The sequence below is a fragment of the Cydia pomonella genome, chromosome 6 (assembly GCF_033807575.1).
Source record: "Cydia pomonella isolate Wapato2018A chromosome 6, ilCydPomo1, whole genome shotgun sequence".
Lineage (NCBI taxonomy): Eukaryota > Metazoa > Arthropoda > Insecta > Lepidoptera > Tortricidae > Cydia > Cydia pomonella.
Window position 1 is genome coordinate 26079323 of NC_084708.1, and position 17870 is coordinate 26097192.

Here is a 17870-nt window from a genome sequence, read left to right on the forward strand (position 1 = left end):
AAGCCCTTTTTTCTGACTGTGTCTGAGCGAAGTGCTTATTCAAATACGACATTCTTACCCTATAACGGTCTTCCCAATCAAAAATGATATAGGGGGAATAGTAGTAAGATGGCTGATGTGCGCGTCCTTGTGCAGTGCCTGTCGTCGGTGGCCACGGCGCTGCAGGCCGGCTTCCTGCCCTACTGCGAGCCCGTGTTCCGGCGCTGCGTCGCGCTCATCGAGCAGACGCTCAACCAGAACATCGTGAGTCGCCTAGAACCTCATATCTTATCTCACCCTACTATACATTTACAAAACTCCGAATTAACAACAGCACTCAAAAGTTTTATCGTGATCTATAGAACTATATGCATGTTTTTTTTTTTCTAATTTAAGTTCTTACAAACTCAAGTTTGAATCAAAAAGTTTTGTCTTCAACTACAATTCGTGGCTGAGCTTAATCAAAAGAGTGGAATACTATAAGCACATAGTGTCGTAAAACAACCGATTTCTTCTAATTTAGGCTCGTATCTTGAGTTAGTGGCATTTATGATCGTAACTTTTCATATCCCACATAATTTGCAGGCGAACAGTCAAAGCCCGGAACAATTCGACGCCCCCGACAAAGACTTCATGATAGTGGCCCTAGACCTGCTCAGCGGCCTGGCGGAGGGCCTGGACGGACACATCGACAAGCTGGTGCTGCACTCCAACCTCATGCAGCTGCTCTACCAGTGCATGCAGGATCCCATGCCGGAGGTGTTTATCCAACTATTGTTATTGTTTCCTGCACCTGACGATAATAGTATACATGGCACAAATCACTCCCATTTTGAACGTGTTGTCATCGCGTTGCGAATCGAAATGAAATTCGGTCCGGCAGTGGGACGCGGCAGGCCCAATCAGAACGGGGAGCGTGGCCGGTCCTAACATCATTTTAATCGTTCCGGTAATTTTGTACCCGAGTAATGTCCACGTATCTAATTGGACTACGATCTGACACTGTTTAACCGTGAATTCTTTATATCATAAACGAGATGTTAATTTATTAAAAAAAAAGAAACGATCACTTGAAAGTTGCAACGTAATCGTATCCGCAAGCGTCGGCCGTTTATCCTAATCGTGTCCACGTATCCAGGTGCGGCAGTCGTCGTTCGCGCTGCTGGGCGACCTGACGAAGGCGTGCTTCCAGCACGTGCACCCCTACATCCCCGAGTTCCTGCCCATCCTCGGCTCCAACCTCAACCCCGAGCTCATCTCCGTCTGCAACAACGCCACCTGGGCCATCGGCGAGATCAGCATCAAGCTCGGTCAGTGTTTATACTCCACGTGTAACGAAGGCGTGCTTCCAGCACGTGCACCCCTACATCCCCGAGTTCCTGCCCATCCTCGGCTCCAACCTCAACCCCGAGCTCATCTCCGTCTGCAACAACGCCACCTGGGCCATCGGCGAGATCAGCATCAAGCTCGGTCAGTGTTTATACTCCACGTGTAACGAAGGCGTGCTTCCAGCACGTGCACCCCTACATCCCCGAGTTCCTGCCCATCCTCGGCTCCAACCTCAACCCCGAGCTCATCTCCGTCTGCAACAACGCCACCTGGGCCATCGGCGAGATCAGCATCAAGCTCGGTCAGTGTTTATACTCCACGTGTAACGAAGGCGTGCTTCCAGCACGTGCACCCCTACATCCCCGAGTTCCTGCCCATCCTCGGCTCCAACCTCAACCCCGAGCTCATCTCCGTCTGCAACAACGCCACCTGGGCCATCGGCGAGATCAGCATCAAGCTCGGTCAGTGTTTATACTCCACGTGTAACGAAGGCGTGCTTCCAGCACGTGCACCCCTACATCCCCGAGTTCCTGCCCATCCTCGGCTCCAACCTCAACCCCGAGCTCATCTCCGTCTGCAACAACGCCACCTGGGCCATCGGCGAGATCAGCATCAAGCTCGGTCAGTGTTTATACTCCACGTGTAACGAAGGCGTGCTTCCAGCACGTGCACCCCTACATCCCCGAGTTCCTGCCCATCCTCGGCTCCAACCTCAACCCCGAGCTCATCTCCGTCTGCAACAACGCCACCTGGGCCATCGGCGAGATCAGCATCAAGCTCGGTCAGTGTTTATACTCCACGTGTAACGAAGGCGTGCTTCCAGCACGTGCACCCCTACATCCCCGAGTTCCTGCCCATCCTCGGCTCCAACCTCAACCCCGAGCTCATCTCCGTCTGCAACAACGCCACCTGGGCCATCGGCGAGATCAGCATCAAGCTCGGTCAGTGTTTATACTCCACGTGTAACGAAGGCGTGCTTCCAGCACGTGCACCCCTACATCCCCGAGTTCCTGCCCATCCTCGGCTCCAACCTCAACCCCGAGCTCATCTCCGTCTGCAACAACGCCACCTGGGCCATCGGCGAGATCAGCATCAAGCTCGGTCAGTGTTTATACTCCACGTGTAACGAAGGCGTGCTTCCAGCACGTGCACCCCTACATCCCCGAGTTCCTGCCCATCCTCGGCTCCAACCTCAACCCCGAGCTCATCTCCGTCTGCAACAACGCCACCTGGGCCATCGGCGAGATCAGCATCAAGCTCGGTCAGTGTTTATACTCCACGTGTAACGAAGGCGTGCTTCCAGCACGTGCACCCCTACATCCCCGAGTTCCTGCCCATCCTCGGCTCCAACCTCAACCCCGAGCTCATCTCCGTCTGCAACAACGCCACCTGGGCCATCGGCGAGATCAGCATCAAGCTCGGTCAGTGTTTATACTCCACGTGTAACGAAGGCGTGCTTCCAGCACGTGCACCCCTACATCCCCGAGTTCCTGCCCATCCTCGGCTCCAACCTCAACCCCGAGCTCATCTCCGTCTGCAACAACGCCACCTGGGCCATCGGCGAGATCAGCATCAAGCTCGGTCAGTGTTTATACTCCACGTGTAACGAAGGCGTGCTTCCAGCACGTGCACCCCTACATCCCCGAGTTCCTGCCCATCCTCGGCTCCAACCTCAACCCCGAGCTCATCTCCGTCTGCAACAACGCCACCTGGGCCATCGGCGAGATCAGCATCAAGCTCGGTCAGTGTTTATACTCCACGTGTAACGAAGGCGTGCTTCCAGCACGTGCACCCCTACATCCCCGAGTTCCTGCCCATCCTCGGCTCCAACCTCAACCCCGAGCTCATCTCCGTCTGCAACAACGCCACCTGGGCCATCGGCGAGATCAGCATCAAGCTCGGTCAGTGTTTATACTCCACGTGTAACGAAGGCGTGCTTCCAGCACGTGCACCCCTACATCCCCGAGTTCCTGCCCATCCTCGGCTCCAACCTCAACCCCGAGCTCATCTCCGTCTGCAACAACGCCACCTGGGCCATCGGCGAGATCAGCATCAAGCTCGGTCAGTGTTTATACTCCACGTGTAACGAAGGCGTGCTTCCAGCACGTGCACCCCTACATCCCCGAGTTCCTGCCCATCCTCGGCTCCAACCTCAACCCCGAGCTCATCTCCGTCTGCAACAACGCCACCTGGGCCATCGGCGAGATCAGCATCAAGCTCGGTCAGTGTTTATACTCCACGTGTAACGAAGGCGTGCTTCCAGCACTAGCTCGGTCAGTGTTTATACTCCACTAGGGATTGCAAACCGGATTGGTTTTCAATCCGGCCGGATCCGGCCGGATTTTGTCCGTAGTCGGGCCGGATCCGGCCGGACCGGATCCGGTTTGGTATAGGGATATAAAAGTTAATTAAATGACATATTTTTCTAGTTTTTTGCGTAATACGTATTCCTAAATCTATAATTTGAAGTTAATAAATAATTTCTTAACAATAAAATAGAACTCGGTATTAAAAAGTGTCACAATGTCAATATCACTTGAAAAACAAAATTTGAAATCGGTAATTTATAATAAATTTATTATATTTAACCATTCAAAAGTGCTCAAATTTTCGTTTATAATTATAAATTTGATTAGTTTCCAAAGCCTGATGATGGGAGTTGGGGTGGGAATTGAAGCTCCTTGAAAGGACAAGTTTTCGTAACTGTTCTTTGATTGAATTATTTGTAGAGTCTGTTCGGAAAGAGAAGAGTCGTGAAATGTATTGGGCCCCATACATTCCACGACTCTTCTCTTTCCTCACAAACTCTAACGTTGACATCCATTCTAGCATAGAGAAATAAGAAATACACAGAGTGCTCACTCCATACATCAGTTTTGGTACCAAAACGCTTATTATTTTTCGTAGTCGACATCTAGCATCGAGTAGCGGAACTCTCAGTACTGCTACTCGACAATAGATATCGCGGCAAACAAAAAGTCTAATGCTCAACGATTTTTTCGCTAATATTATAACCTGAGTAACCGGAACTCTATTTTCAACTCCTAAGCTTACTATTATTTATTTCTTTTAACGAAGATTTTTTACTTTTAACCAATTATGTTATTAAATGCGCTCTAGTATTATCTTGCTCTAATTTTTTTGTCCGAAAAAGTAGTAGACTGTATGACTTAAAAAAGTTGTACTTTTTTAATTTATAGAAAAGTATATTGGTCAAATTATAGGGAACAACACACGACACGACGATCTCATGCGAAAATTAATAGAATGTAGGATTGAAAACCATCGCGGAAAGGGACTCCCTAAGAAAAGTTACATAGATCAAATAAAGAATTGGCTAGACGTAGAGTAGCATGTACCAGGAGATGAAGGAAATTGCATAAAATGGGATGAAATTGTAAATACAAAACATTCTCTCTTAAATTTGAATAGAAAAGAATCTATATTTTATCATATATATACATATATCGGAGAAAACTAAAGATTATCAATATTATCATATATTCTTCATTCACACATATTGATGAGCCCAACTGTAGTCGGTTGAGTACCGCCGACTTAATCCTGCTCATTTGTTTACTTTTAATCTCCTATCACAACATTATGACACGACATTAACCTTCTCTTTAGCATAAATTACGAATGCCTTCCATGGAACTCCATCCTTTCATTTTTCCTTCTATTACAGTATTTATGTAATCGTCATATCGTGCCACCAACATGAAAGAAAAAGAAATCCTCTTCTGTTCCCAGTCATCGTCATAATAAATATATTTTTATCTTACTAAATTTAACCTTTTTCATTCGTTTTTTGTTATGTTCAACTTCATACCTCGTATCCGTTGCCTTTTCTTCATCTGAAACGCACAGCGCGTGCTGTAATTAGGCGTTTTTTTATTTTACCGGATCCGGTCCGGATCCGGTGATTTTTACCGGATCCGGTAGCTCCTGAAAAGTGCCGGATCCGGCCGGATTACCGGATCCGCCGGACCGGATTGCAACCCCTATACTCCACGTATGACGAAGGCGTGCTTCCAGCACTAGCTCGGTCAGTGTTTATACTCCACGTGTAACGAAGGCGTGCTTCCAGCACTAGCTCGGTCAGTGTTTATACTCCACGTGTGACGAAGGCGTGCTTCCAGCACTAGCTCGGTCAGTGTTTATACTCCACGTGTGACGAAGGCGTGCTTCCAGCACTAGCTCGGTCAGTGTTTATACTCCACCGTTAGCGTGGGCGGGGTCGCCGTGTAAATTTATATTCAAACGAATATCCGATTTATATTCAAAAGAAATGTATTTTACCAAGATTTTCTCGAGGGACTACAGAACAGACTTCAAAAAAGGCAAATGGCCGGCAACGCACTTCCGACCCCTCTAGTGTTGGGGTCTTTTGCTTCCTATATCATAAAAAAGCAGTCTTCAGGTTTTTAAAGATTACATAGGCAACGGTAGGATGGACTGTCGCGCCTGTAATATTAACGAATAATACTATTTCCCGGATAACTGAGGAATACCAAGCCACTTCACAGCGCTGCAAAATATTACGTCTCCGACACGGCCATCCTGCTAAATACACGTCCGCTTGTGTTCATTGCGGATGAAATTAGTTTCTACATTTGTTTGGGTTTAAACTGCGCGATTGTAACACATTCTGAGATATACTCTGACAAACCCACTTTGTCAGTAGAAAACGGTGCGAAATTCGAATGTTGTACAGAAGATTACATAGATACAATAAATAAATACAAATACAAAGATTGACATTATTCATATATGTTGCCTTTTCTACTTACGGAAATGGCTTGACATTTCATTATTTAATATTACCCAATTTCAAAGTGGTAACTCTAATCTGAAAACGTACTTACATATTGGCATGTGTTATATTTGATTTTATGAATTTTTCAGGACCGGAGACGTCGCAATATATCCCCCTTGTGCTAAACCATTTAGTAGAAATAATCAATAGGCCTAACACGCCCAAAACACTACTGGAAAATACAGGTCAGTCCACTTTTATTATTCCCAATAAATGTACTTAATTCCTTGTCATAGTTAACTTTGTACTTACTAAAACTCTGCAACAATGTGACCTACCTCACAATAGTATATTTTGCAGTTTGTGACAAATGGTGGCAGTACGCTACGCTGTGAATATTTGGAGTGCATATATTTCTGTCACCGCTTCATATTGAGTTCCCATAAGTTCATGAGATCATCTTCCTGTTTCCGTTGGGGCGGTGTCCGCCACACTTGAGAATGCGCTTGTTTGCAACCGGCCGAGGCCGCAGAATGCTCCCTAACTGTTTACTAAACTGTTATGTTAGCAATTTACCCACTTTTGTTTCTCAGTTACATATACTTGTTATTATATTATATTAATCTAGTTATATATTGTTAACATTTGTAAATTTTACACTAAAACATACAAACCGCTATAGAGTTATTGGCTAAACGAACAAAACTTTAAAGACTCCCCATAAATATAGAACATTTACTTTGAGTCTCGCTTGCTCCATTTGGTTGGGGGTTGTTTGTACATAAATAGTGCTCCACGCAAAAGTAGTGCCCGCACCAAAGCGTGCGGCTTAAAAGATGGCCCGGACAGGCTTAGGCTCCTGTTTGATCTGCTAGAGAGTTGTCACCTCGCACTGACAATTGCAAAGCATTTCTGGGACTTGTCGAATCAGAAATATTCTGTTTGTCTGCGCCAGAGGACGACTGTCAAGTCGGGCGAACAGCGAGCTCGACGCAAGTGTCGCCGGCAGTCCGCGCCACCTTAAGCAACAGCCATTTGATTTATTAGACGACTAGCCCAAATTGTTTCACGTTTTTTGTATTCGTAACACTGATTGGTTGCCGTTGGTTGACGTTGATTATGTACTTTAAGTATGTTTTGGATGGTTTGTTGATTTGTTTTCTTGGTTTTGTTCTCGGTATGTCGCCGTAGCGATAACTATCGGTCGGCTAGGTTATGTGTGCCCACACGACGTCGCACCCGTATTACATCAATTTGTACGCCAGTGGTCTGTAGTATTTTTTTTATTATTACTTTATATTATTAATTATGATTACTTTTAATATCGAATAAGTTATTAATCCCATATTGTTTCGATCGTGGATGGTGTCTGTAGCTTGTTATCGTTTCTGACACTAACAGAGAATGGGTGCTGTTTGTTTATTTGTGTTCAGTGCTGTACTATGTGTTGAACACCATCCGCTTTCTAAAATATGTAACTGCTAAAATTTATTTAAATATTTTATTAACCCAAACTGAAAGACGACGCAATACAGTTGAAACCCGTAGGGATCACTTGTAAAAAAATATATGTTTTGAGTATTATTATTTTACCATTGCAAATGTCTCAAATTAAAATATCGCTATGATATACATTATTTAAGATTTATAGTTTTGTTAATTCGGTTAGTCAAATCGGCCCAAAGGGTCACTAAAATCAACTTTAAAAAACGTAAATATTGGAGACTGTTCTCAACGTAGCCGTCTTTCAGCGTGGCCTGCTCATGATCCAGTGTCATTAAGATATGTTTTGTGCAAGTCACTCATTATTGTTCACTCTAATAACCGCATTACTTAGACGCCGTTCTCTTAGACATCGCTTTCTTAAGTTCCGCCACCCTCTTAGGGAAGCAGCTGACATTTCGATGACATGCGCGGAATCATACTTGTCTGTTTAGTAAACAAGTTTCTAACTTCTGGTTTTCTTTTTGGATGAAACATCTATTTTATCGTAAATAAAGCAACGAAAAAAAAACGCAGGATAATCCTATGTCCAGTATACAGTTAACCATTCTAGATTTTTATCACGATTGCTTCATTTACGAGCCAATAGTTGGTTTAGTCTTAAAAAGTGGAATTTTGATGTTAGAAAACTGTTCACCGAATAAGATCGACACATCATCGCGACCTTCACAGCCGGAATCATTTCGCCACACTATTATTTAGCATAACAATGACCCGTCGCGATTATATGTCGATGAGGCAAGTTTAAAGTTGTAAATGCTGGAATAGGAACTTACTTTCTGAAATATCACAGAATCTGTGTAAAATATTCCCAAAATGCCAGGTTCCTATTATAATGGATAGGACTGAAATTTGGTAAATAAGTATATATTAGTTGTTATATTTCTAAAATCTACTATTAACCCTTAGAAAACGTAAAAACTTTTAAATCTCGGGGATTTTCGACATTCCATACACTTTGTATTATATCGCGTCCTTGGAATAGAAGTAACTTTACAACCGACGCGATATCTCTCCCGCGAGACTAGAGGGATTAATTGATTTTGGTATTTTTAAATTTATAACGTTTTGGGAGTATAGCACTTTAGGAACAAAATTTACGAGAGAATTTAGAACGGACATCGAAATGTCAGCTCACACTAGTCTGTAACATTAGTTGACCCGCGACAAACGCAGGTGTTCGTCGCTGCGGAACATCCGAGACAACGACGAGAAGGACTCGGCCTTCCGCGGCATCTGCCAGATGATCCAGGTCAACCCCGGCGGCGTCGTGCCGGACTTCATGTTCTTCTGCGACGCTGTCGCTTCGTGGACACACCCTAAAGTACGTGCTCGTGTTTCATGTCACATGATCCGATTTAAATCATTTATAATATAATAATCTCATGTAACATAAAATAAAAGCAATCGTTTTTTTGCTTATCTCAATTTGCTGCAAAACTTCCATGAATCTATGCCATCTAAACATGAAGAAATAATATTCCAGTCTTCTATTCCGCTCTTTTCTCAATTTCTGTTCGTTCACAGGACGACTTGAAGGAAATGTTCACGAAGATCCTGCACGGGTTCAAGAATCAAGTCGGCGATGACAACTGGCGACGCTTCACCGACCAGTTCCCCGTGCAGCTCAGCGCGCGTCTGTCCGCCATGTGCGGCATATAGGCCTCCGCCGGCGCACTGTGGTGAGTGCACGTGCACGCCAACACAACACACTACTGATACACCGACCAGTTCCCCGTGCAGCTCAGCGCGCGCCTGTCCGCCATGTGCGGCATATAGGCCTCCGCCGGCGCACTGTGGTGAGTGCACGTGCACGCCAACACAACACACTACTGATACACCGACCAGTTCCCCGTGCAGCTCAGCGCGCGCCTGTCCGCCATGTGCGGCATATAGGCCTCCGCCGGCGCACTGTGGTGAGTGCACGTGCACGCCAACACAACACACTACTGATACACCGACCAGTTCCCCGTGCAGCTCAGCGCGCGTCTGTCCGCCATGTGCGGCATATAGGCCTCCGCCGGCGCACTGTGGTGAGTGCACGTGCACGCCAACACAACACACTACTGATACACCGACCAGTTCCCCGTGCAGCTCAGCGCGCGCCTGTCCGCCATGTGCGGCATATAGGCCTCCGCCGGCGCACTGTGGTGAGTGCACGTGCACGCCAACACAACACACTACTGATACACCGACCAGTTCCCCGTGCAGCTCAGCGCGCGCCTGTCCGCCATGTGCGGCATATAGGCCTCCGCCGGCGCACTGTGGTGAGTGCACGTGCACGCCAACACAACACACTACTGATACACCGACCAGTTCCCCGTGCAGCTCAGCGCGCGCCTGTCCGCCATGTGCGGCATATAGGCCTCCGCCGGCGCACTGTGGTGAGTGCACGTGCACGCCAACACAACACACTACTGATACACCGACCAGTTCCCCGTGCAGCTCAGCGCGCGCCTGTCCGCCATGTGCGGCATATAGGCCTCCGCCGGCGCACTGTGGTGAGTGCACGTGCACGCCAACACAACACACTACTGATACACCGACCAGTTCCCCGTGCAGCTCAGCGCGCGCCTGTCCGCCATGTGCGGCATATAGGCCTCCGCCGGCGCACTGTGGTGAGTGCACGTGCACGCCAACACAACACACTACTGATACACCGACCAGTTCCCCGTGCAGCTCAGCGCGCGCCTGTCCGCCATGTGCGGCATATAGGCCTCCGCCGGCGCACTGTGGTGAGTGCACGTGCACGCCAACACAACACACTACTGATACACCGACCAGTTCCCCGTGCAGCTCAGCGCGCGCCTGTCCGCCATGTGCGGCATATAGGCCTCCGCCGGCGCACTGTGGTGAGTGCACGTGCACGCCAACACAACACACTACTGATACACCGACCAGTTCCCCGTGCAGCTCAGCGCGCGCCTGTCCGCCATGTGCGGCATATAGGCCTCCGCCGGCGCACTGTGGTGAGTGCACGTGCACGCCAACACAACACACTACTGATACACCGACCAGTTCCCCGTGCAGCTCAGCGCGCGCCTGTCCGCCATGTGCGGCATATAGGCCTCCGCCGGCGCACTGTGGTGAGTGCACGTGCACGCCAACACAACACACTACTGATACACCGACCAGTTCCCCGTGCAGCTCAGCGCGCGCCTGTCCGCCATGTGCGGCATATAGGCCTCCGCCGGCGCACTGTGGTGAGTGCACGTGCACGCCAACACAACACACTACTGATACACCGACCAGTTCCCCGTGCAGCTCAGCGCGCGCCTGTCCGCCATGTGCGGCATATAGGCCTCCGCCGGCGCACTGTGGTGAGTGCACGTGCACGCCAACACAACACACTACTGATACACCGACCAGTTCCCCGTGCAGCTCAGCGCGCGCCTGTCCGCCATGTGCGGCATATAGGCCTCCGCTGGCGCACTATGGTGAGTGCACGTGCACGCCAACACAACACACTACTGATACACCGACCAGTTCCCCGTGCAGCTCAGCGCGCGCCTGTCCGCCATGTGCGGCATATAGGCCTCCGCTGGCGCACTATGGTGAGTGCACGTGCACGCCAACACAACACACTACTGATACACTTATACGAAGACGTCTCAAAACTGTATATAATCCAAAAGCGTAATAGTCGAATTTCAATTAGATGTTCGCGGTATCCCTGTTAATATAACACAAGTGAGGTACGAACAATAAAAGTGTTGCAGTAACACGACACTACTTGTTGCAGGGGAACCAATGTCAAATCGGGTCGGGTACGACATTGCGGGGGCTGCCACAGCCTCCGAGCGTAGGGATCCTCTCCGAGCACCGGGCAGGGCGCGGCGGGCGGCGCGAGGTGGGGGGCGAGGCCCCGCACGGGAGCGACGTGGGGGGGGCGTGGGGGGGGGGGGGGGGGGGGAGCTGTCCCCGCCGGCCGCGGGCGCGGTGGATCGCCGGCGTCTCGTTGGGTGCGGAGTAATGCATGATAGTCCTAGCGTAGCTGTAGTTCAGATGAGTCTTGTATTTTTTTAATCGTTTTCGAGGCTCGGCTCGTTTCGACCGGGTTTTTCCGGGCCTCCTGTACAAATAGATTTGACCATTATAAATTTTAATTTAAGTGTCTGTACATCGAATCGATGCCATCAGGTGGGTTCGCGGTGTCAGATTTGCATGAGTTTTCTATCTCGAACCGTTTTAGTTGTCTCGTAAATCTATTAGTTCCGGGACCGCACAGTGATGTTTAGAGTTCGAGTCGATCGAGGCCGTTCCTGCTCAAGAACTAACGATGCCCTTGTGTTCAGTTCGATCTTTAATACTAACATTGAATAACCTTAATTTTCAAACCTGTTAAAAGTAACAATATTTACTAAAAAGTACATTGTCGCACTTTTGTCGTAAGCGTTATTTTTCAAATAGTTTGTCTGTTTTCAGTGAAACGTTCAGTATCAAGTGTAGTGTTAAATGAATGTGTTAAAATTAACGATTATGATACATAAAAGTATAAATTACAAGACTTAGTGAAATCGAGAATTTATGTCAACTGTGATTTGTGACTGGTTTATTTTGACTAATATTTGTGTACGATTATATGTCTGTGTCGATGTAGATACGATGTGCGGCTTTGATAGAGTATATGACTGCTAGATTTCTGCTATATAATATACCAAATAGTATTTTTACGTTGTATATTGTTTTAATGGATTCGCATGTTGTGGTTGGCCGAGCCGAGCCTCGTGGTAGGGCCGCTGGAGCCGGAGAGCCACACGATGCCCCCACGGCCGACTCTGCCCGGGCAACTTGATGCATCATATAAATTACTATTTATGTGTATATGAAATGAAAAATATTATGTATATGTAAATACATATTACGATGTATATTATTATTATATGCGAATAAAATTGTTATTTTTGTTTTATAAAAGCTGAAAAGTCTGACTTTAAAACGCTCGTTATTATCCATTAGTTTTGTTTTCAGACGTATCGGGGATCTGAATTTTGATAATCGTGATGAATGGTATTCGTACCGTGCGCGATCGGAGCGGTGTTCGCGCAAATAATAAATATTAGTAAGGGTTTTCCGGGGTATTTGGTACATTCCGAAGGAATATCGTATAATTTGGCGTCGCACGGTATATATTTGGTTCGAGTCGTGTGTCGTTGGTCCCGTCCCTCCCTCCAGTTCCTCCCTCTAGTCCCCGCCGGGCCGCCGGTCCCCGTAGGAACGAAATCCCCAGTAGTATTGATTTATTCTCAATTCGTCGATACCTATTTTATCGGAATTATATCAGTGGTGGCGTTTGCTTTTCCGTTAAAAAGTTGGGACACGTACAATGTCAGGATGGCCGTGTCGGAGACTGTGAATTATGTACAACGCCATCTATCGGTATGCTTGTAACTTACACAGTCAAGCGTTTCCTTCATTAAAATAAATACGCTATAATATTAAAAAGCAATGATTATTTGCATTTCTTGTGCTTCGTTAGAGTTTTCTTACCGGAACATTTTTTATGAGATCGGTCGGAATTGGACAAGTAACCCTGCTGTGAGGCTGGTTGTTCCGTCGTTTCAAATTCTAACTAATCCGTAAAAAAATAAATCTCAGTTTATATACATTAAAAGAGTGTTTTACAGTTAGTCGAAATATGTGTTTTTTTGTGTAATATCAATAAAAAAAGTGAAAATATATTAATCCATGGGGTTAGTTGTGCTCTCGTATTTTTCCATAACTACTATATTACTATAATGGAAGCAACTAAAACGGCTCCTGCAGTAGCATAGATAGAGTCCTAACGTTTCGCCAGATTCCTCATACGATTCGCTCCGTTGTTTACTTGCGTTCTTATTCTCATCGGAACAACTTGCCCCGGCGCTCTTAGCCCCGCTCTCCTCTACTAAATCTGTCGTAAAATTAAAATGCTAAATAAATGCCTTCGTTTCCTTATTTAATACGTTAAATATTTGAATTTTACCACACAACCGGAACTGCGTTTCATTTTGATAAACGGATTATTTACTGTAAGTAAATAAGCAACTATTCGTAATGTCATCGTAAAAAGTGGACCATAGAATAAAAACATACAGTAATAACTATGTACTTAACAACATTTACATTATAATTACATGTATGTCCCGGCGAATTGAGAATAAATGACAGCACCACAGAATTTAAAGTTTAATTTTAAGTGGAATACATTAGTAGGACGGTTACGGGTGACCTCTTATTATATTTAAGGCTAGTAGATTGTTTTTATTTTCTAAAAGAAACCGTGATAATAGTTGGTAACGTGGTTGTGTGCGTGAGAGTCCCCGGCGGCGTGTGCGTGTGTGTGTGTTGCGACGCGTATATTACGTTGTGCATGTATCATATGTAGCGTATTGTATGTAATATGTGTATTTTATAAAAGTTATTTATTGAGAGCAATAATCGTCTTGTCGAAATTCATTCATCATTGATATCGTCCTATACGTTTAATGTTGTTAAATTGATATTGAATTGTCATATGTAATTTTCAGAGTCCGTTATAAATGTTGCAATTCCCTGAAAATATGGGTTGGCAAACTATCTAGCGCGAGGAACACTAACTTCGCCGAATTAAAATATAAAAGTAGTAATTTTACAACAAAATAGATATCCATTCGATTCACTATAAATAGAGCTGTCTATAAATAGTTTAAAAGGAAAAAAATAATAATTCTAAAATAACCTAACTTCGTCAGTCGGCACTAGCTTCGCCGCACCATTTTAATACTATAAAAAATAGACTAAAAGTATTCCTTAATGTTTTCAAATATCAAATATCAAATATCAAACATTTATTCAGCAAATAGGCCACAGGGGCACTTTTACATGTCCATTTTTACAAACAATAAATTTAAAAAAAAACAATTACAAATATCGAATCTATGAAATAATAAATACTTTATTAGAGATGTATACTGTCTCTAAATGTCAAATTACACAAAAAAAAAAAACTATGATAAAAAAATAAAACCATAAAATACTAAAATTCTTTAGAGATGTATAAGTCTCTAAGTGTCAGAGATAAAATATAAAAAATATATTAAATTATCCTTAGAGATGTAGAGGGTCGCCAAGGCTTGAATTCTTATATAAATAATTAAAAGACAAAAAAAATAAAACAGACAAGAACCGAATGAAGTGTCTCACGTTAATGTCACTCAAAAGTAAAGTTACATACTTTAACATAACCTGTACCCCGTGTAAGCTTAAACAGACCGGTCTCCACAAACAGCACCCGTTCACGAGTATGACGTGTATCTCAGCCATCGCCTCCCTCAACCTTCATTCGGGAAAGTGGCGACCCGATCAACGACGCCACCGTAAGTAAAGACTTTTTAGCGAGCATGACATGTTCAAGCTGCCGGGTTGTATTAATAAAAATATAATAAAAAATTGTGAGATACTACATTTGTGCTTGTAAGTTACATTAAAGACGGCATAGCGCCACATAAACGCGACTAAATATTATTCATAAGGAGTGCCTACCTATAAAACTAAATTATAAATTTAAATTGACTTAGAGATGTACAGGTCTCTAAGTGTCCAAATCATTAAAATAGGTATTAAAATAAAATTGAATTTAAAATAAAATAAAATTTAAAATAAAATAAAATCTTAGAGGTGTATAAGGTCTCTAAGTGTCCAAAACTAAAATAATACAATCAAACGAGAACATGATGTTCTCTTGTGTCAGTTCTACTGGACGCTAGTATGGTTATTTCACAGAAAGAAAACGAAAACACTATTACTTACATTTTTATCATACTATCAAGATCAAGCTACTGGCTTAAAGGCATCCTTATCATCTATGAAATCATTCACAGCATAATACGCCTTACTTAACAAAGAGCTCTTAACGTGTGACTTAAATTTGTTAAGAGGCAAATTCACTATATCAGTGGGAACTTTGTTATAAAAACGTGTACAGTTCCCGACGAAAGACGTACTAACCTTACGGAGGCGGTGGGCGGGCACAGCACAGGTTTAATTACTGACCGGCCATGATACAAGTTATTGTGAAATAAAACGAAGTTATATATCATATACTACAGGTGAATTCAGGGTACGTGTTTCTGCACTTTCTGCCAACCTTTATTTTGAATGACTTGCAACGTTGATACGGTGTTCAGTCATTTTGTAGTAGACGCAGTTGCGACCCACTGCTACAGACCACCTCGCCAAACCACATCGCTTCATTTGTTGACTTCAACTTACTGTACAATACTCATTTGTCAACCTAAGTTGTACCAAATGTTTAGGTTATACTGGCTGATACTTGCTAAATGAAACACACTGTTATCATTACAACAATATATTCTCTTAATAGTAGCTATCTTTGATATGGAAACACATTAAAAATTTCGTGTTGAATTTATTTGGAAAATTTAAAGCCAACATTAGATTAAAACTAATTTTAACATAATATTTGTTTTCTGAAATATATTTAGTTTTTTTTAAAATATTTTTTTGAGACCGATGGCTGTATTTCGGCGACGTGATTATTTCGTATGTATCGTATATTGTTGTACTCGGCCATTTTCGAATATTTTTATGTTTATTTTATATTCCCTTAATTTATGTATCATTCGTCAACAAATTAAGCATTATTTACTCGAGCGATGCAGTTTGTGCAGATTCGTTATAGAATTATGAAAGAGTGACCAGGGAGGGATAAAATATGTAAGAAAACTAAGAAAAAGACATGATTTGTCTATTAACATGGCACGTAAGAGTAAGGAAGCGATATACTAATACAGTCTGGCCAACCATTTCTGTCAGTACAAACGCAGGAAAATTAAAAGATGCTTTTTCATATTTCGAACTTTACTTAATGACGGAAACGGTTTGCCAGATTTTTGTTGTAAGAACGCTTGAGATGTTTGTATGCGGTATATTACTTTACTACAATCATTAATTGAATAATTTAGTGTAAAATCTAAATAAATGTTCGTAATTGTCAGACCATTTCCTTCATTGAATTTGATACTATACTATTAAAAAAAGTAACACAAGCTCAACAAAACATAATAAAGATAAACATCCCTCTGGTCACACTTTAGTGATGCGCAAACTGTACCCCTCGAAACACCTTATGTATTATATAAATCATCGCAATGTACTGTATATAAATCAGCCAAGTACGGTATAGTTATACAGCTATATTACATCAGCCCACAGAGTTGACAGACAGACAGGTAGCGCCGCTAAGACGAAAGTGTGACTTCTTGCCAAGCCGATTATACGTATACGAGCTTTCACGGCTCACGCCTACACGTAGCGAATGTGTGCGCGAAACCGGCGTGTTATAAAATGACAGTTTTGCCTTAGTTGGTCTATCTCTAGCTATCTGTCAACTGCGTGCGGCAAAACTGTTTCTGTGTTACAATGTGTTTAAAATATTTGTACAATTTCAGCATTACATTTAGAAAGTTAACATTTGTTGTAACATCTTGTAAATGGAGCGAGTACAGATTCCGATGATGGGTTTCAAAAATTTACGTACATGGATAAGGTTGTAAGTGACGTTTTTAATGAAATGGGCACGGTACAGTCAGCGGCGGAAGTAGCAAAGCGGGCACATTGAGTTATTATTGTTATTGAGAAGCCATTATAGCCAAGCAATCAATAAAATTGTGGCGATGTACCGCGCGACCAAAACGTCGTAAACGCCGTAGATTCACGCTCCGCTTCTATGGTTTGTTGTCTACAACTCAAGGCACAAAATACTGGTTCCCTGTGCCGTTCTATACGTAGTAATAATAGTTCAATGAGCGTACCCGACATCCGAAATCATCTGAACATAACTTTGTTGCTAGCGGGTGCAAATCATTTTGGAAAGTTGGGGCGCTAAGCTTCTCCTTCTGTGCCACTTTGTCCATTAGTATTGACCGACACTGACGCTCGTACCTTTTGCTTAGAAACGAAAACTGATTAAGTTGTATAAAAATGTTATCCATATGGACGAGAATACATATGGATAACTTTGTTTTTATAATGTTTCATGAAAAAACATACAAATCCTTACAATGTACATTTTTTAAATCCACCTAAATTATTAACGATTAATGAAATTGTACTTTAAATTCATATGATAATTAAATTGATTAAACGAGGCAAATATAGGGATGGTATTCTGTAGTCGCTCTAGCGTGGTTATGTTTCCGCGTCAGGATCTTAAGTTCTGGTTGTAATGCAGTGACCTCATTATAGACAGACATATTTTACCAGAAAATTCGTTAAATAAAGCACTCATTGTTCGAAAAAGTATACTGATTTTTATTTA

At 43.8% G+C, this 17870-nt stretch overlaps 1 protein-coding gene and 1 long non-coding RNA gene across 2 annotated transcripts in view; both read left to right on the plus strand.

Moving 5' to 3' along the window:
• The window catches only part of LOC133519380 (transportin-1), a 33468-nt gene extending 22032 nt beyond the window's left edge, over positions 1–11436 (plus strand). The window contains exons 10-17 of the mRNA XM_061853436.1: positions 136–243; positions 565–738; positions 1118–1289; positions 6217–6312; positions 7259–7334; positions 8747–8894; positions 9098–9252; positions 11313–11436. Coding sequence (XP_061709420.1) covers positions 136–243; positions 565–738; positions 1118–1289; positions 6217–6312; positions 7259–7334; positions 8747–8894; positions 9098–9232 — 909 coding nt within the window. The 3' untranslated portion in view covers positions 9233–9252; positions 11313–11436. The remainder of the gene's footprint in view (positions 1–135; positions 244–564; positions 739–1117; positions 1290–6216; positions 6313–7258; positions 7335–8746; positions 8895–9097; positions 9253–11312) is intronic.
• A 35-nt stretch (positions 11437–11471) lies between these two features.
• Positions 11472–17854, plus strand: LOC133519382 (uncharacterized). Its single transcript, XR_009799625.1, has 2 exons — positions 11472–14346; positions 15570–17854. It is a non-coding gene; the product is annotated as an uncharacterized LOC133519382 (long non-coding RNA).
• The last annotated feature ends 16 nt before the right edge of the window (positions 17855–17870 follow it).